The 19,651-nt window shown below is 42.9% G+C and overlaps 1 protein-coding gene across 3 annotated transcripts in view; it reads left to right on the top strand.

The window, feature by feature from the left end:
- The first annotated feature begins 2,810 nt into the window (after positions 1 to 2,810).
- Positions 2,811 to 19,651, top strand: part of KIFAP3 (kinesin associated protein 3) — a 68,614-nt gene continuing 51,773 nt past the window's right edge. For all 3 annotated transcript variants that reach the window (XM_039730296.1, XM_039730295.1, XM_039730298.1), the window contains exons 1-10: positions 2,811 to 2,938; positions 7,266 to 7,397; positions 8,630 to 8,784; positions 9,879 to 9,934; positions 10,429 to 10,570; positions 11,674 to 11,773; positions 12,491 to 12,615; positions 13,087 to 13,185; positions 13,904 to 14,082; positions 16,173 to 16,335. In XM_039730296.1, the coding sequence (XP_039586230.1) occupies positions 2,907 to 2,938; positions 7,266 to 7,397; positions 8,630 to 8,784; positions 9,879 to 9,934; positions 10,429 to 10,570; positions 11,674 to 11,773; positions 12,491 to 12,615; positions 13,087 to 13,185; positions 13,904 to 14,082; positions 16,173 to 16,335 (1,183 nt within the window). In that variant the 5' untranslated portion in view covers positions 2,811 to 2,906. The remainder of the gene's footprint in view (positions 2,939 to 7,265; positions 7,398 to 8,629; positions 8,785 to 9,878; positions 9,935 to 10,428; positions 10,571 to 11,673; positions 11,774 to 12,490; positions 12,616 to 13,086; positions 13,186 to 13,903; positions 14,083 to 16,172; positions 16,336 to 19,651) is intronic.

The raw sequence follows: 19,651 nt of genomic DNA, 5'->3' as shown, positions 1-19,651 counted from the left end.
CAATGTGGTGGGTGTTGCTCCAATGTCACTGAGTGTATTCTGTCCATCTGGTTCACAACATGCCTGCAGCTTGACTAAAAAATACAAATTTGAGAGGTTTTTGCACAAAAATATTGTTAGTTACTCCATCTGTGCTTATTCTACCATATATATGTACACATATACACATACATACATATACAATATGCGAACACTCCACAGCTCTGTCTTTCCTCTTGTTTTTTACCCACCTGCTTCACTCCTCTTGCCCAGCTTCTCCTCATGCAACTTTCTCCACCATCCTCTTCCCATTCTGATTTTCTCTGCAGCCCCCAAGCTCTTTCACACCCTCCTTTACATTCCCTCACTACAAAAAAATCTCTCCTTCAAGCTGACTCCAGAACCAAATTTCTTATAACTGTCCTACAAAAAAAGCCAAACTACCCCAAAACCCCCCAAACAAAAGAACAAGGTAGAAACACAAAAATCTTGTGTATTCCAGCTTTTGCTTGCAACTTGATCCCCCTTCTGCCTCAAATACCAACCTCTCTTTCCTCCCCCTCGTGTACACGTCTACCATGCAGGTGAGGAGATCTCCAGAGCCCCATCCCATAATCTTCATCACACTGTAAGGACAGGGATGTAAGGAATTGTGCAAAACAACATTAGAAGCTCAGGGCAAGGCTGCAGAACAAAACCTCAGGCAGCACATGCTCTACAATTTAATTTTAGAAGAGTCCACCATGGGGTTTGGTGTTTATGCCACGTGGTTTTCCAAACCTAGCATCAACTGGTTGTCACTGCCCAAGGGAATTGTCTGATCTTGGCAGGGCTGGTGGCTCAGTACCTACAAAGCTGAGATATTTATTTCACTTGGGCTCTTCCCAGCCTCTGCTGGCCCTTCAGGTCCTGACAAACAGCCAATTTCAGCCCAAACATCATGGCACACTCAACTGGAATAAACTCATATTTTTTCAGCTCTCACATTCTTCTGTATCATTCTCATCTTGTAATCTCTGGCCTGTTTTCCATAGGTGTCTAAAACTGGACTCCATTCACAGGCATATGTGACCAGATAAATAAGATAAATTCACAGTGAAATAAACGAAGACTGTCAGGTACTTAGTGCTCAGTAAATATCAGACTATTTATATGGCTTCAGAGTTTCATGTTTGGCTTATGCTTATCTGGAGAGCTGCTGAAATCACTGGAGAATTATCATTCTGATTAGGCAGCTGTGTTGGTTTTTTTTTTTCCTTATGACAATATTACTGTGATAAAAATAGAATAAGCCTAGTAACAAGGGTGTTATGTTCTAGCAATGTTTTGTAAATTCATTGCACTAAGGTAGCACTTCATATTTCACAGGGTACTTTCTTTTTCCATTTGCTGTTAAAACAAAGGCAGGCACTGTGTGGATTCCACAAAATATTTTATTCTGCTCTGTTACAGATTATGAAATTATAAAAATTCTTAGTCTTTAATGGGATCAGTAGACATTAAGTATTTATGCTTAGTATTTTGCCACAATAAAAACCAAAAGCTTTGTTATCTATTATTTATTTCTGCATTTCCCCTATGACTCTGGCAGACAGAATTTTCAGTTGTAGAGAGCACTCCAGAAAACTACAGCCCATTAAGATCCTTTCTGAGACCTCTTGGATATGATGCTGTGTGCTTGTTCTTTAGAGTGGCTTGGAGACAAGAAAAAGGGACAGAAAATTCAGGTGTTGGCTGAATATGTAACTTTTCCAACATGGTTTTGGATTTGCAGCCACTTTGGAGCCACAGCTGTGTCATCGCCGTGCTCTCTGTGTGTCAGTGACCCAAAAGGAAGATTATGTTCCAAAACACCAAGGCTGTCTTAAGGCTGGGCTTGGCCAAGAGCTGGTGCTGAGCACCAGTGACCACCTCAGGTGGCCGTAATGGGGCAGGACACCACAAGAGCCCTTCTTCAGTCTTCTTCTAAATACGGCACACAGGGTCTGGAGCATCTCTGGATGAGGAGAGACTGCGGGAGCTGGCACAGCTCAGTCTGGAGAAGAAAGGGGATCCCATCCATCCATGTAAATGTCTCCAGGGCAGGTGCCAGGAGGATGGTGCCAGACCACTTTTGGTGCTGTGCAGTGACAGGGTGAGGTGCAACAGCCATGAATGGAAACACACGAAGTTCCACCTCAACATGAGGACGTTCTCTGCGCTGAGCGTGACAGAGGAGGCTGTCCAGGAAGGTGCAGATTCTCCCTCTCAGGAGGCATCCCAAAGCCACCTGGATGCATCCCTGTGTCACCTGCTCGGGGTGACCCTGCCTTGGCCAGGACCATCTCCAGAGTCCCTCCCAAGCCAGCCATGACCATTCTGACATTCTCCCTCACTCCCGCCGTGTCCTGAAGTACCTCCCACCAAAAACACCTTGATTAAGTGAAAAACCGTTTCACAGTTTGGCAGGAGGCGGCAGTGATGCATACCAATTTCAAAATAACACGGATTAAATAAATACAGAAGACTAAGTAAAGGGTACCAACCCTCCTGCCTCTACTGTGCTGAGGTCAGGTCACTTATCACTCTAATGGCCTGACTCATATCGACGCACAGTAACGCAGCGTTCATAAACTTAATTTTTGTGCACATATTTAGAGGGAAAAAAAAAAACAAACAACAAAAACCAACACAGCTTATTCTTTTCCGGTCCTGATCCCTCACAAGCGAGCGGGAGCTCCCCGCCGTGAGGGGCCGCGGCAGCGCCTCCCCCGCGCCTGCAGGGGGCGCTGACGGGGAGGCAAAGGCGGGGCTGCGGGTGAGGGCGGCGCGCGTGCGCGGGGCGGGGCGGGGCTCGCGCTCTCCCTGGTAACGAGCACCGCGCGCGCGGGGCCGCGCCCTGCCCGGGCCGCCCCCGCCCCGTCCCCTCACAGCCCCTCAGCGCCGCCATGCAGGGCGAGGACGCCCGCTACCTCAAGAGGTAACCGGGGAGCATGGGCACGAGCGGCGGCGGTTCGTGCTGGGGTGCAGGGGGGATGAACGGGGTGAGGAGGGGTGGGGGAAGTCGTGGCGGTTGAGGCGCGGCAGCTTGCGCGGAGGGATGGAGTGTGTCAGGTTGTGGGGTGCGAGACGCAGGTGTTGCGGGGTGTTTGCAGAGGGCTGCGGGTGGGGGGGATGTCGGGGAGCGGGGGGTGTGGAGGGTGAGGCCGAGGTGTCGCTGGGTGTAGCGACGACTGGCTTGGGGATGGATGGGAGGTTGTAGGTGACAATGGAGCGTGTTTTGGGAGGGGTGATGAGGAGGTGGGTGGAGGTGTGGCGAGTGAGGAGTGGCTGGTTTGGAGGCTGACTGGAGTGCTGGGTGAGGGGTGTGGGAATGGGAGACATATTTGTTGAGGTGGTCCCCCCTCAGCCTGCCCCAGTGTGTTGGGAAGAAGGTTTGGATGGGGACTGGGAGGGTTAAGGATGAGTGAAGGTTACAAAGGCAGGGTAGGCAGAGAGGTGGGGTGGGTGCTGCTGCTGCGGAGGAGTTTGGAGGGTGCTCTGGTCTGTGGTGGCATTTTATGGTGTGTTTGGGAAGAGGCACTGGAGTGATAGCAGGTTGAGAGGAGAATAGGAGCTATTAGGAGATGAGTGGAGAGGATCACTGTGTATTAGGTGCAGGTAGCTGCTTTGGGGATCGGGGATGGGATGAGAGGCAGTCAGGCCAGGTCCAGGGAGCAGCTGGGAGACTGATTCACAGGAGGTGTTGAGAGTGTGGCATGGCAGATTGGGCAGGGCAAGTGTGAATGGAAGAGGTAATTGTGGGATAAAAAGTGTATGATCTGGGTTTGGTGTTGCAGGTGTGATGAGTGAATGAATGGTGCCTTTTATCTGTCTGTTTGGCAGTGAGAGCAGTCAGCATAAAGAACAGGGCCTGAGCTGGCAGCTCTTGGATCTCTGTCAGTTGTTTCAGAGCAAAGTGAATCAATCCCAAAAGATGCCAGGTCATCTAGGCCTCTGTTCAGATGTCATGTGTGGACAGTGTCACTTCCTCCTATCATGCAGGTGATTGTATCCATCCTGTCTTGAATCCTGAGGAGTTCCTGCTCTTGTTTTTTACTTCCTTTCCATTTATTAGTATTTCCAGAATTTCCTGTTTAGATTGTCTAGGTTTTGCTTTTTCTCTGCTTACATGCCACATATTAAGCTCCATAGTTGGAAACAGTGAGTACAGGGGAAAAAAAAACTCTTGATAATGTTTGAACGTCCATTCTGTCATAGCAATGCCATGATGGGTAAAAATCAAATGCCACCCTTAATTAAATCTACAGCTGTAATTTTGGAGTAGTGCCTGTTTTTTTAGCCTTACCTGTTCAGTTTATGCCCTCTTATGTGATTTTGTGGGAATCTTTGTTTTGTAGCCATCCCTGCAACAGTTGTAGCTGTCTCTCTTTTTTGGGTGCACAAAGCCAAAGCTACCTGCTGTGCTGTGTAACGTGGCCAGGCTGGTGTGCAAGTCTGGTGTTCCTCTGCTCCCTGCTTCCCTTTGTCACCCTGCATGGGCACTCCCCCTCCCACCAACTCTGACTTGCTGGGATTTGTTATTGGATTTTCAGCCTTACCCACGTGTGCTTTGTGCCACTTTTCATTAGGATAGTTTGCTTTTGCTTTTTGCCTCAAAAGGAATTAGTTAATAAAGGATATTAACACTCCAGCTTTGGTTATGTGAGCTCAGCTTGCAGCTTTTGTCTGTAGAAAAGGCCTTCCTCTTTAAACCTTGAACTGAGCTGGGTTCTTGTTGACAAAGCAAGCAGTGAAGTGAAAGGACAGGCTGATGTGCATGAGAGCTCCCCAGTGCATTGCTGCTTCTACTCATTACAATATTTGCAGTTTCAAATGTTTTATGACGTGATTTACAGACTCAGGATGTGTAGAAAATCAGTAAAGATGTTTGTAGATTTGAGTGAGAGGAGGGGATTTTTTTCTCTAAATGAAGATTTGCCTTGTGATGCTGACAATCTGAATGCAGTGGTTTCCAAATGCAAAACAACTTCAGTGGCTGGGGAATGCATTTTAGTGTAGGTCCTCAAGGATTTCACAAAGTGGGATTTTCAGACAGGGAACTCATTGATTTGTGACTTCATTAGCTCAGAAATAGCTCAGAGAGGGTGTGTGTCAGTGAGAGAGGGCAGAAAATCTCTGCAGCTCTAAGTTCTTCAGTTTACCAATCTATCCCTCTGAAAGAAAAAATTAAATATGAGAAGTCCTAAAACTGCTTAAGCAGTCTTAAGCTAAGGCTCTCCTGGTTGCTAAGCTCATCAGTGGTTTACTGTTGCCAAAAGGCAGAGGTTTCACTCCTCCTTTTCCCTGATGAGAAATAAGAAGTATTGTTCCTTTTCTATAGAGCACTTTAGTTCTGTTACACAGTGAAAAACTTCCTGTCCCCAAAACATGGGGAGTTTTCTGTTGGATTGCTGGAATTGACTGTGACAGGGACTGATGAGCCCTCATGCTGAACTCCAAGGTGACTGCCAGGAGCAGGGGAAACATGGGAAGATCTGATCCTTTGGGCAATGATGAGCTGCTAGCCCAGCTTTATTCTTGTAAAACTTCACCCAGCTCTGTTCTCTACCCATCCTTTTCTTTGCACCTGTAAATATTACTAAGCTGTCACTAACCAGAGCTTTGACTGTCAGGAGCCCTCAGTGTTTGCAGTTGGCATCTCCTGATAGATCTTAATGTAGGAGAAATAGATTTGGAGGTGGGGAGTGGGAGCTGGATTCTTTTGAAGAATAATTTTGCTATAAGCTTTCTGTCCTGCAAGACTGGACCTTGTGAGAACAGAGAACAGCCTGTAATGAAACACCTGCTTCAAGGTACTGTTCAAGGGGGCAAACCCAAGTCTCTTCAAGTCATAAAGGATGAGTTTTGCTCTGCTTTCATGGAGAATGTTACTCTCCAGCACTAGGGAGATATTTCTGTTTGCTCGGTGTAGCTTTGTGTCCTTGCAAGGCTGGTAGTTGAACTGGACTCTTGTGTTTCCCACAGCAGAACTTTCTGTGGTTTGTGGGGTTTTTTGGGCAGCTGTATCTCAAGACAAAGATATTTTTTGCAGCTGTATCTGCAGAAGGAAAAGTGGACACCAGAGTAGTTTGGTAGATGGAGACACAATTTAAACATTTTCTGCTGGGAATGGTTCCAGCACAGGCTGCATCTGGATTTGCTGACATTTCCAGCTTTATGAGGCTGAAGTCATTTTTCCTGATCTAATTGACCAATGCCATGGCTACCTGCTGTCTCCTAGATGCTGATATGACCATGGTGAAGCCACCTGGAATTCTCTTTATGGACATGATCTGTCTAAAAACCTGAACACCCAACAAAAAACCCACTCCACATCCCAAAAGCAAACCCACATTTTGGAGGTGGTTTTAATTTGCAGTTTAGCAGCCTGTACATATTCGATACCAAGTGGAAAAAGGGACAAGTGTCATCTTTACCAGTAAATCAAAATAGGTCACTGTATTCTCTGGATGTGGTTCTGCCACTGCTTGAAAACAGAAATGGGGTGTGAATTCATCCATCTGAGCCTTTCCTCGGGAGCCTTGGACCTGCATGGACACAGAATTGTTGTCACACAGGAGGAGAGAGCAGGACAGGCCCTTTTGGCACTGGCATAAACCAGAGTGCTTCCCTGGAGAACACTTCTCCCAAGGATCTGTAGCTGTGGAAAAGCAGGTAGACATGATTTGGATCTTTTGATGGCAGCGGTTGGTTTTTGTGATCCCTCAAGCCTGGCAGCAGGCACAAGGAGGTGAAGAACAGTAGCAAAGAGATTTGTGTTTCAAGAGAGAATAGTTAAATTGAAATACAAATTATTTGCAATTCAGTCTCACAGAATTGTAACTACTAGGAGTTAGCCAAGAGAAGGACAAAAAAAAATCCATTTGTAGAGGACTGCACTGAGTGAAGGCCATTAGACAAAGATTAGTCAATACCCACAAGGTAGTGGGGAACCAACTGGGAAATTCACCTGCTTGGTGAAATGCATCTTTTTACTCATTGTGGTGATGTGGAACAGGATTACTTTGATTTCTTTCCTTATTTCTGTGAGTAAGGCTTTACCATGACTTGGATATTTCTGTACTACAGGTGGTAGCCAAGAATATGCCACTAGCACCAGGCTTTGGTACAGCTGTGTGGGATGGAATATGGTATGGAGAGGAGAGCACTACTTGGGTTTAGGGCCTGCATAGCAGGTCCCTGATTTCTGCTCTGGTGTGTTTTCTGAGCTTTTAATTTAATCAATTTTTTTCCCTTTTTGACAGGAAGGTAAAAGGAGGGAACATAGATGTGCATCCATCTGAGAAAGCCCTCATTGTCCATTATGAAGTGGAAGCAACGATTCTGGGAGAGCTGGGAGACCCCATGCTGGGGGAACGCAAGGAATGTCAGAAAATGTAAGGTCACAGCTAGCTCTAATATTTTATTTCAATCTTCATAGTCATGGATTCAGTAACTCAGAGTACCACAGAGCTCTGAGAAATTGTAGGTTCTGATCTGTATGGTACTTAGTGCTGGACTAGAAGAGGGTTTCAAAGGAAATGGAAATAACATGTGCCTAGGAAGGTTAACATCTGAAACACACGTTGCACATTGCTTTTCAGCCATGTCCTTTGAGGTGTTTTGTTAAGAAAAGTGATGACTCCTGTTTTACATGATGGGTAGTTGAGGCAAAGAAAAGTGAAGTGATTGTTTCCTGTGCAAATGGTAGTTCATGTTGGAGCAAGAAGTACCACTGAACCTCCTGACAGCCTTGTGCTCCAGCTGTTGGCTCTCCTGTTGTTTTGATCTGCCCAACCAGTGAATTCACTGCTTTACCTGCATTTTACTTTTGCCTGGTTGATTTCTTTCAAGGCCATTAAAATATTCCCCACTGGAAAAGCCCAGAGAACTATCATAACTTCATTTTTCAAGCTGCAAGGTTGGATCTGTTCTAGGGGTTTTATCTCTGTACTGATTTCTTTTTGAAAATTTGAACTGAAGTGGCTGCCTGTGTGAGTGCGTGTAAGAAGAATAATTGGGGGGAAAAGAAGAGAGAATCCTTAAATTGTCTCAAATTTTTGAAGAGACCAGAAGCATACTTCTGTCATCAGATGAATCAACATAACTTGCATCTGCATGATGATGGAATTCCTTTTTTTTCCCAGCCTGTTGTTAATGCCCACAGAGATTTCTTCCTGCTTATTGCTTGTGGACCTGGCTGCAGATCTGCCAGAGCTGTGGGAGACTCCTGGCTCTGCAAAAGAACCTTTCTGTGCAGACAAACACCCCGAACTGTCTCTCATTTGGGACTTTTTTGTCTGCAATACTCCTTTGAGGTCCTGTGCACTTTCTATGGGGTATATCCAAATCAATGACTGTGTTTTGTATCCAAGATGGCTGTAAGGGATCTGTTCAGACAGCTGCCTTTAATGTTGCTGCTTGTCAGCTCATGAGCAGTTATGCTCCACCAAATCTGTTTGACAGTTGCTTGCCATTTGGAGTTCAGAGGCCCCACTTTGACATGAAAGGCACAAGCCCTGGGTGTATCAGGATCATTTTTGCTTTGAGCAATTCTTGGCTGTATAAACATAATCAAAGCACTGAAGATAAAATTAAAAAACTGAAAAGAGACTTGTCTGTGTTGCAGAATTCGGCTGAAGAGTCTTAATGCAAATACAGACATTGGTTCCCTGGCTAGAAAGGTTGTTGAAGAATGCAAGCTCATCCACCCCTCCAAGCTTGGAGAAGTCGAGCAGCTGCTGTACTACCTGCAGAACCGCAGAGATTCCTCAGCAGGAAAAGGTAAAAAATACAGGAACAAAGTAACTTGGGACTGGGGTGCCTCAGCCTTGAACAAATACTGAGGTGGTGCTAGCTGAGAGCCCACTGTGCCTGATGTACCAATGGGGATGGTGACAGTAGGGGACATGTATGGAAACAATTATGATCTTGAAGTGAGGAAATTACCTTTTTAACAACCAAATTTATTTTATTATTTTGGTTACCTTTAGTACTGGTGCTTCTTACTGGCTGCCTTGTGCTTTAGCAGGACTTGAGAGGTACAGATGTGGCTGTTGGGTGCAGCTTTATCATATTGAATCTGCACTTACAGTGACATCAAAAGCCTCTAAGAGGATCTTCCTACAGAGACCTCTGCCATCACCTCTTGCAAGGGTAGACAGTGTGCTTAGGCTGAATTTGGGCTGTGTGTAGAGCTGGAGAGTTTCAGAGCCTGACAAGCTTTGGTCCACTGTAACAGACAGCCTGTGGTATTTCTCTCATCTTGTCGTCTAAAGTTCCTGGCCTCTTGGTGCTCCTATTTATGCCTTAAGTTCACCTTAACCTTTCTGCTCAGGGGACAGGTGAATATGTAACATTAGAGTCTACATTACCTTTTGGTTACCCAGGTTTCTTGCAGCCCTGAAATGCTAAGCTTTGTTCTCAGGCTGGATTCCTAGTGAGACAAATTTAAAATGAAGATTTATGTTGTAGATGGGGTTTGATTGTAAGAGCTTTGCACGTTTTACCCTCTTTCACTCTGCATTTCTGTGTCGTGGTGTGTGACAGAGCACAAGCAGAATCAAAGCTGCTGATGTCTCTCACTCTGGGAGTGGGTGTTGCCACTCTGGGCTTGCTCTAAGGTTTATTACCCTCTATCTCCCCAGCTGATAGGGCTATCACTGATCATTTAGACTGAGTTGGCAGAAGGCAGCTGGGGATTTGTTTTACTCCTTAAGGACTGTTCAGGTTCAGAAACCTGTGTTAGTGTGGCAGGTCAGCTGCACACTGAGGACTTTGACCTTGATTTAACTGAGTGTTCATTATGAGAACACTGGATATGTGTTTGGTCTGTGTTTATATGTAACTTAACTGCACCCATGTCGTTTCCTTTGTAGAAAAGAAAGAGAAAGCCAGCAAGCCAAAAGATCCACCCCCATTTGAAGGAACAGAGGTAAGTATTGGTGTTAAAAGAGAAATGCAAACCCTGTTTACTACTTCAGTAAGCAGTTACAAAAGCGAGGAGGGGAGAGGAAATGCTGAATTCTTGTGGGTTTTTTGATTCTTGTTTTATAAACAAAGAACTTGGTTTGGAAATACTGCACAATGGAAAAAAATTATCTCCAAAAAGGGTAAAATATTTGACTTGCATACTTGCCCCTCCAAGTATAGCACACAGCAGGACAGCCAGTGAGGATTGGAACATCAGACAGGACAGATTTGTGTCTGAGCATCCTTTGATTTTTAGGAATTATATCTCCTCAGATGTCCTGTGTTCATTGGCAGTCATTCTCCATGTGTTTGGGCTTTTTAACTTGTATTTTATTTTTGCCTAAGATCTGTACTCAGAAGCTGAGTGCCCTTTGGTGTGACAAGTGAATAGTGTTGTGATTGCTGGTGTTGAATTGCCTGTCTCTCAGTGAAGCCCTTGCTTCTGACTGCTTTCAGATTGATGAAGTTGCCAATATCAATGACATGGATGAGTACATTGAGTTACTGTACGAGGACATTCCTGACAAGGTGAGAGGCTCTGCCCTCATCCTGCAGCTGGCCAGGAATCCTGATAATTTGGAAGAGCTGCTTATAAATGGTAATTTGAAAACCCAATAGTAATTTCTCTTGATGTGCTGTTCATTTGTGTCCAGGGAAAAGTAGTTCACCTTTCATTTGGGATTTTCTTTAGTTTGCTAGGCTCTGTTTCTCTGTGTATAATAAGGTGGCCATCAAAGCTCTGTTGGGTCTCTCTGTAAATGGATGCTGCTCAGACTGGTCTTAGGTGAGCCTAATACTGAAATCTTCCTGGCCTCTAGAGGCTTCAGCTGCTTTTTCCTGATCCTAGTTATTTTGATGCTCAGTTAACTTCAGCTGGCATTACTGCTGGAGATGGGAATGTATTGTTGTGTTCTGTAGAGCAGGAAACTTGCCTTGAAAAGGGGATTTGCAAGCTGACACAAGTTAATTTTTTTTTTCTTTCCTTGCCCTTTTTGTCTCTTTTGCTGAGCCCTTATACCTTCATGTGTTTGACTTCAATGCATGCTCATCTTGCAGTGTCACCATGAAGATGGGGTGGGAATGGTGAGCCATGAAATGATGGCTTGTCCCTATGAGTTGTTGAAAATATTTAGTGCTATGTGTTCCCAGTTGCTGCTTTTCTGATCAAGGAACATGGTGCACATGAAGAGAGAGTAGCTAGGGGAACGTGACTGGAAAAGTGAAATTAAATAAGACAAGGAGCAACCAAATTATTAAATAATAAGTAGATTAAGGGAGAAAAATAAATGGAAAGATGGATGAGAAATACTGTCTGTCCAGGCAGAATTTAAAGGGGATTTAAAAGTGGAAATTGTAGTGTTTTAGGCAGGAGACACAATGTAGTATGGAGCACAGAGCTGGCAGAGGCCACAAGAACTGAAGGTTAGTAGTAGTTTTGAGATTAATTCGGTTTTTGGTTGCACTTTCCTTCCATGTTGCTGCCTCTTAGGGCTTGTGACAGGGTGACCACCCAGGGTACTCTGGTACTGCCTCCAAACAGAACTCATGAGCAGTGCTGCCTGTTAAAGTGAGATACCTGTGGAAGTGTTTCACTAGAAAACTGATAGATATAGAATAAAGTGTATTCAAATTCTGAGGCTCACAAGCTAAAAAGGAGGGACACAAAATGCTGATGCTTCTCTAAATCTTGTTTCACTTCAGAAACTGCCCTGGGTGCATTGGCTAGAGTGCTGAGGGAAGACTGGAAACAAAGCATTGAACTGGCTACCAATATCATTTACATTTTCTTCTGCTTTTCGAGGTGAGTGCAGAGTCCCTGGATTTAGGAACATGAAGAATGTCACTCTGCTTAGTGGCTTTTCTTTTGTTTTTTGCTCTGTGCTACAAAACTTCACTGAAACAGGAAAAACAAACACACTTGTGGCTCAGTTTTATCACTTATAACAAAAGGAACTCTCGTGGTGAGGCAGTTTGTAACAGAGCTAAGAAGAAGCTAGTAAAGATCTGACTCACAGCTTTGTGTCAGAATGAAAGGTGGCTGAGCTGCCACCTCTAATTTCCATCTACACACCTGCAGGAAACAATGTTCAAAACTGAAGTGAGCACTTGCTCTTATGCCAGTATTTCTGCATACCCTGCCTAGAAATAATTCAAGCAGAAATTGCATTTACCTGGATTTTAGGTCTCTATTCTGTTTCTGGTGAGGAGAGAGTGCTCTGAAACACTTGCAGTATGGAGGGCAGGGCTGAGGGGAAAACCTTTTCCTTCATGCATGAAAATTGGAATGTGTTTTTATTTTGATCTGGAGCAACAAACTGTTCCTTATCTTTCTACAAGTTGAGAAAATATTCATGTTTTCAGGGATTGCTATGTTTTGAAATAATTTTCCAATAGGAAAGTGCTTTAATGGGGCAAACTGTAAATACCTTTATTAATATTTGGTGTGCTACCATAGATGTCAAAGTAGATATGGAGTTGTTGGCATTTATTCCTCACAAGTATTATTTCTTCAATGTAGTTTCTCTCAATTTCATGGGATAATCACACATTACAAAATTGGAGCTCTCTGTATGAATATCATAGACCATGAACTGAAGAGACATGAGCTTTGGCAGGAAGAACTTGCTAAAAAGAAGAAATCTGATATCCTTTTGATGTTCTGGCATAGCCTAATGGCTTCTGACTTGTCTCGATGAGCGTTGTTGGGTTACACAAGATGAGTACACAGCACCTTCTGTAAAAACAGTAGAATTTACCAGAAAGTGCAAAATATAATTGCAGATGTGAGAAAGACCAAGAGTGAAGATTTTGGGATGTGGAAGAGGTTAAGCTGAATCTACTAAAGCACACAAGAAAAAAAAAAATTGTATATTATCAGCAGTATGTCTTAGAACATCTGTGCTGCTTATTAGGGTGTAAAATATCCTGGCCTAGAAGGAGAGAACAGTCCTGGCCTGGACTGCAGGTGTAGCAGGCTGGTGCTGAGGGAAAGCACAGACACTGGGTGTTCCATAGATCCCTTGCTTTTCACTGGGGATTGAGGAACACTTTAGAGCACAGTTGTCACCTAGCCTGTATCACTTTTCTCTGAACTCCTTAACTTCTCTAATTCACTTGATGAAGATCCTGAAAATCAAACCCTGAAAAAGGACTATGAGAAAACTTACAAGAAATACAAAGGGCTGGTTGTCAAGCAGGAGCAGCTGCTTAGAGGTACCAAATCCAAACAGCAAATTTTTTTTTTGTTGGTCAACATGTTTGAGGGATCCTGTTTGATTCTTTTTACAACCAGGATGTCTTAAACATCCTCAGTGTGTGGATGAGTATGGAAGAGTGTTGCCAAAGAAAAGGGAGAAGACAAGTACTTAATCAGGTTGTTTGACACTATTAATAATTTTAAAAGCCATTTGTCAGAAGAAGAGCAAAAGTGATCCACTCTTCTTTGCTTATGATGTTGGTTTGGGAGGAGTTGGGTGTTTGAAATTTTTTAAAATTTGCCTAATGTAGCTTGTATCTGATTCTTTGAATATTTCATTGAATATATCATTGAAGATGTCATTATATTTCCAGTTTTTGAACTAAAATACCCTTTATGCTAGATTGAAATTATCTGAGTGGTAAACCTTTCCTGAGAGGGGCTTTTTGCTGCTTCCTGTTGCAATTGAAATTTAAAAAAATACAAACCACACAACATAAAAAGCTTCTAGTTATCATAATTCTAATTTTTGTCAGACCCACAATTAGAATTAATCTTCTTAATGTTTTTTAAAGAGAAAAAAAAAGCATTCACTGGCAATTCCTTTCAAAATGTATTGAAAAGGGATCATGATGCTTCTGAAAGTCTTGTCTTCAGCACTTTAAGTGTAAATAGCGACTTGTTTAGTTGTGTTGGGTATGATCTGTTGCTGTGATTTGTGTTGACCTTTGTTAGTTGCAATTTACCTGCTGCTAAACCTCGCTGAGGATACTCGCATTGAGCTGAAGATGAGGAACAAGAACATTGTGCACATGTTGGTGAAAGCACTGGACCGGGACAATTTTGAGCTGCTTATCCTTGTTGTAACCTTCCTGAAGAAACTCAGCATTTTCATGGAGAACAAAAATGATATGGTGAGGCTTGTAGCAGTCTACTGAATGCTGGAAAGGTTGGAGTCCTGAAAACTGTGTGTGGTTGGAGGGAAGAGGGAAACATCTCTGTTTTCACACTGAGTGTCTCTAGCTCTGATTATCCTGTTTTGTTACAAGTAAAATGAGTGCAAGAAAAGCACAACATCCAGTTGTAACCTACTGCAAACAGTTTTGAGGAAATCCCAAACAGAGAATATGATGCAAATATGATCCACAAAATTCCAGATTTTGAATTCAGCACCTCAGAGTCTTGTCATATCACTTGTGGTGATGCCCATGACTCTGCCCACAGACTATACTCTTATGACACATATTGTTGTTACTGCCATGTATTCACTAGGGAAGAGAGATATTTATTCTTCTGGAGTTTGCTGGACTAGTTTACTGATTTCCTACGTCAGTTTGGTTCCTTCCTGCTGCCAGTAGCTCCTAAAAACTGGAGGCAGTTATTCTTCATAATTTTTTTTTTTGGTGAAGTCTTACACTTCTGAAATTGTAGCATAATTTGTTTTGTGACTTCAAACTCCAGCCAAGTACCTCCTTTTCTGATACTTTAATAGATAATTGGCTTCACCTTTGTGCCTCTATTACAATTAATTAGATGAAAATGGTAAATTTTCTTTATCCAAGAGGTAATCTGAAATCAGTGCTACACAGAGATGTCAGATTAAAAGATTTGTTTAAAAGCAGTAGTGAATTAACCTTTGCATGGACCTCTGCAGACAAATATCTCCCTTATTTATATATGGGATTTGGTTAGAAAAATTAGAATTAGCTCTCCAGCCCACTGATTTGCTTTCCCCATTTCATGTGATTTAGTGGAAAGACAAATGAAACAAAGTTGTTGAATCAGTTTTATTTCAGAGTGTTCTAACAGTTTTGAAAATGTTGGTGTGCTTCAGGTCAGCTCTCTAAGCATCCCTTACTGACAATAAAGATGATGCTTTCTTCTCCATTATATTATTAAGGAAAGCTACCACTGAAGGAAAAGTTGTTCTGCTATTTGTATTGGGCAGTAATACAAAACTGACAAAGGCAATGTGAACCAAAATTAGTTGTGCAGCACCTGATTCTGAGTAGAACTGAATAATCCATGTGTATTTATAGCACATTCTTCCCTTGGCTGTTCCAGGGCCATATGAAATTCAGAGCAGTGAGGTAGGAGTTCTTGCTATCTGATTGTTTCTGATCAAAGCTGTCCAGGCAGTTGTTTGATTATTGCACTGTGCTGTGTGAGGAGAGCTGTAGTTTCTTTTCTTAGCATTCATTCAGTGTCTATTTATAACCAGACTAGTAATGTACATGGAGAAGTCTGAAGAATGCCAAGTAATTTTATGTGCCTCCTTCTGGCCAAAGAAGGATCTGGGAAACAAAAAAATTAATGCATTTAAAAGATTGTGTCAAATAAAAGCTCAGAAATGTTGCTTAAAACATGATAAAACTTTCTGAAGTCTTGCCAGTTCAGATGTGTTTTCTGGCTGGTAAAGTGAACATGATCTCAGGAACTGATACCACTTCTCAGTTTCTGGATTCCACTTTTTAATTTGAAAGTGATACAAGTTTCAAGATGACTTTCATGCTTTTATTAAATTGACATGTAGGATGGCATGCCTCTTCTGAGAGCACATGCACACTTCTGGCTAGGGGTTCATTTGAAATTCATAATGAAAGGTCTCAAATTCTTTTTGGATGCCAAGTTTCTGTCTTTCTTGGTTGGGTCTATCTTTGACTCCACTGGCAGTTGCTGCAGGATTGCATGTGTTAAAGTTTAAATGAGTTTGCTCACCCCAATCTAGTTTTGCAGGTGATGTCTTTACCACATTCCTGCAGTATTCCAACTGTGAGGAATGTTTCCAAGACATATGAACTGGTTCAAAACTGGTTGGTTCAAAACCTTTTGTAAGAAATGTTTCCCAGCGAGCCAATCTAGAAGACTTCAACCACAAAGGCATAAGAGAAACTACTTCAGATGAAACTGCATTAACAGTCACTGTATGGCTACAAATTGGATATTGAAGCCAGAGTAAGTTTGGCTGGATTATGATTTTGGTTTTTTTTCCCTTGAAATACAGGTTGAAATGGATATTGTTGAAAAACTTGTGAAGATGGTACCATGTGAGCATGAAGACCTGCTGAATATCACTCTTCGACTCTTACTGAATCTCTCCTTTGACACAGGCCTGAGAAGTAAAATGGTCCATGTTGGTCTGCTTCCCAAACTCACTGCACTCCTGGGTATGTCTTCTTTTGGTCTAACACAGACATTTCAGTGAAACTGTTTATGTCATGGTATGATTTCACTGGAAGTTGCTGTGCCACTTTTGTCTTTGCCACTTCCTCAGCACTCCCAGCTTCTTGGCATTCACATCATATTGTCACACAGGTTTCCAGTAGATTTACTTCTAGGGTCTCTTAAACTGTAGAATGAATCTTCCAGTCTTTAAAAATTACTTCAGTAGGTATCTGAAAACCACATGAGCTGACACATGAATGATGTTTGTAACTCTGGGGGAGCACCTAGAAAAAGTAGCCAGCAACTTCACAGAGCCTAGCTGATGTAGGTGCAAACTAAATATATAAATATTTTTTCTTTTTAGTGAAGCTTGGTATACCTGCTTGCTCTTGTGACTTGTCAGACAGATCAGAAATCTCCCAGTTTTGTTAGTTTTCAATCTAGGCAGTACTGATTTCTAGACTTTCAGCTTGGCAGTCTTGTGTTAAGATCATGTAAGTACATCAGTTACAAGTGAAACTCCTTGCTGTCTCGAGGGGAAAGCCATGGAAACAATAAGGAGTTTGGAAAAAGCAGAGGATTGTTCTATTTGATCACTGTTGTATGCTGGAGTTCTGACGTGGGACTTCTGTTGCTTTGTGTTCTTTGGCTGATAATACCTGGAGGCTGCTCTGGTTGATACACTGAAGGTTTAGCAGCTTTTGGCTCTAAGGAGTGGGAATAGAGGATCTTGTCTGTGTGAATCACTGATGCAAGACATTGCTGAAGTCTTCTGAAATCTGTTGGCTTTGGGATGTGCTGAATCCAGTGCGGAGGATGTACCCTGATCCTGGCTGGAGCAAGGGCACTGCAGTGGTGAATCTCAGCTTTCTCCTCTAGCTGTGAAGTCTCTTAGGGTTGTTTGTCTCCTCAATTCTTCAACCTCAACACAGCCTTATTGCTGTTTAGTGGCCACCATGAAAACTTAGAGTGCTTTGGAAGCCTTAGTGCTGTTGGTGATTATTATATAACAGCTACCTGGTACAGCCTGAAATGCCTCACATCCTTTTATACTTTCTGTCCCAAAACCATGTTTGCACTGGTCTGAGCTAGGACGATGCAAATTGGCATTTGAAAGCCCTCTTCTTTATCTTTTTATCCTCCAGACAAGGTTATTTGGTAGTAAAATGAACTGAGAAATGGAAGCTGATGAGGAAATCTTTCCTCTTGTTTGAGAGAGGATCTGGTTAGTTAGTTTGGTTCAGCTTGGGTTCTAAGCTTTTTGGAGCAGGAGCTTGTCCCTTTTGTTCAGCAGATAATGCTGTGGTCTGAGGGGGCCTTCTGGGGATTTGTAACCCCAGGCAATGGCATGACACAAATCACTGAAGTCCCTGCTCCCAGAAATTCTCCCATTTAATGTCAGACTGAGCTCAGCAGTTAAATATCTGCTTTCTAGTGTCTGTTTGTAACGTGGAGAGGAGAATTGCTTTTCCAATGCCATTCTCTCAGAGTTGTAACTAGGCCTGTGTGATGAAGGCTGTTTAGCTCAGAAGAACTGGTTGCTAAAATTGGAGTCTGTTCTTTAAGTGGCTGTTAGGGTAATTACTGCAAGTCCTGCTGGTACTTCCAGAATATTCAGTGTGTTTCTTCTCTCATCTAGGATGTATTCAACCATTCTTTCTCTTTTTTTTTATTTTAATTTTTCATAGAGTCATGTGCTGTTTGTTCTCACTTCTCCCTGTAGAATTGGTTGATACTTACTTTTGATGTGGTAGAAATCTAGGTAGAAATACTGTGTATTACTTGCTTCTTTAAGCCATCACTGTGCTTTGTGAGATTTTTCTTGGTATGGTGATTCAAACAATTCTCAAATGCATCACTTGCCATATCTTGTCTGAGAGAAGTCTGCAATCTGAATAATAAAGCAGCCATGTGCCAGATGCCCCATTTATACAGGTTATTTGGGTATTAAACACACATTATTCAAGTCAGTACCCTTCAGTTTCCATTTGCAGGTCATCTCCAAGTGCTAACACAGCACAACAGCTGTTGACAAGTCCTTGTACAACTCTTAATGCCAGAGGTCAAGTGTGCTGACTCAACCTCCTGAAATTTAGCATTTATGTATGCTGGGCCTCTGAGTCTTTAGCACTGGGTTTGAGGTGGGTACAAATTAAGTGTAATAGGTGTTTAAGGGGAGTGCTGAGATTGCAAAGAATTAAAGGATTTGTTAGGCAGTGGTTTAGGGCTGAGCATGGAGGTGAATGCAGTCTGCAGTTCTGGAAGATGCTCTGCTTTCCCAAGGGATATTTAATTGCTTGGGAGCAGGAAGGCTCTAAATGAAGGTAGAGGCTGAAGCAGTGAGGATGAACTGGCTCCCACTTTCCTGAGCTCTCAGGAAAGGAATAAGTGTGCCATGGATGTAATGGAGAAGGACCATCTTCTTTCTTTCCATCACACTCCAGAGTGTTGAGGCTGCTGTTGAAGGCACGGACATGAGAAATTCTGCTTAAGTCTTGGTTTTCCATTTTAATTAGCTTTTTCTTTTTAATAGTGCCAATGCTGCTTCCCCATGTAGCTGTGCCAGTCAGCACCACTTGCTTCTCTTCACAAGTCTCAAATATTGTGTATGACAAAGCTCCTCTTACTCCCTGCAGGCACCCAAATTAATCCACCACATCTGATCTTTGTTATGCTGTGACTCTCAAAGAGCTGTGTGCAGCTGAGGGAAGTTTGGCCTCAGACTTGAGATCTGAAGCTGGAGCAGAGCTGGGGAGGCCTCGAAGATACAGTCTGCTGTACTCAGCCTTTTCCATACATGGGGTGGTTGAGGAGCTATGAAAAGAGATTTTGTTCCTTTGTGTGACTTCCATCCTTTAAGAAGACCTTTTAAATGTTGAATCACCAGGGCCCTGCAGAGAATGTTTTTTGTAGTGTGGCTTTGTTTTAATACTTAGAAATTATGTTTAGAGTGATCTTTACTTTCTGTGCCAATATATGTGAAGTGTGACTTAGCTGGCTAAGGTGATATTCATGTGAATTCACCAAGTGGTTTAAACTAGGTGTTTGCCTGAAATGTGGAAAACACAGGTTCAGTGTCTTGCAGTCATCCCCTTGGTAAGAGAGACCAAAGCAGCCTGCTGCACACTACTCCATGGAGGTTTGCTTCACTCTTAGAGTGCTCTCATTGTGCTTTGCATGGCAGAATTCAAGGGAAGTGGAGCAGAGGAGTGACTCGCTCCAATTATGATGGAGTTTGGAAAGGGGGAAACATAGAGCTGAACTTAAAAACAGGATACAAATCTGTTTTCTTGGTTCCTGGAAATGCTCTTCCATTGT

Source organism: Passer montanus, unplaced genomic scaffold (genome assembly GCF_014805655.1).
Source record: "Passer montanus isolate IOZ18808 unplaced genomic scaffold, ASM1480565v1 scaffold71, whole genome shotgun sequence".
Classification (NCBI taxonomy): Eukaryota; Metazoa; Chordata; class Aves; order Passeriformes; family Passeridae; genus Passer; species Passer montanus.
The sequence above is the reverse complement of the archived record's forward strand: the minus strand, read 5'-3'. Positions and strand labels throughout refer to the sequence as shown.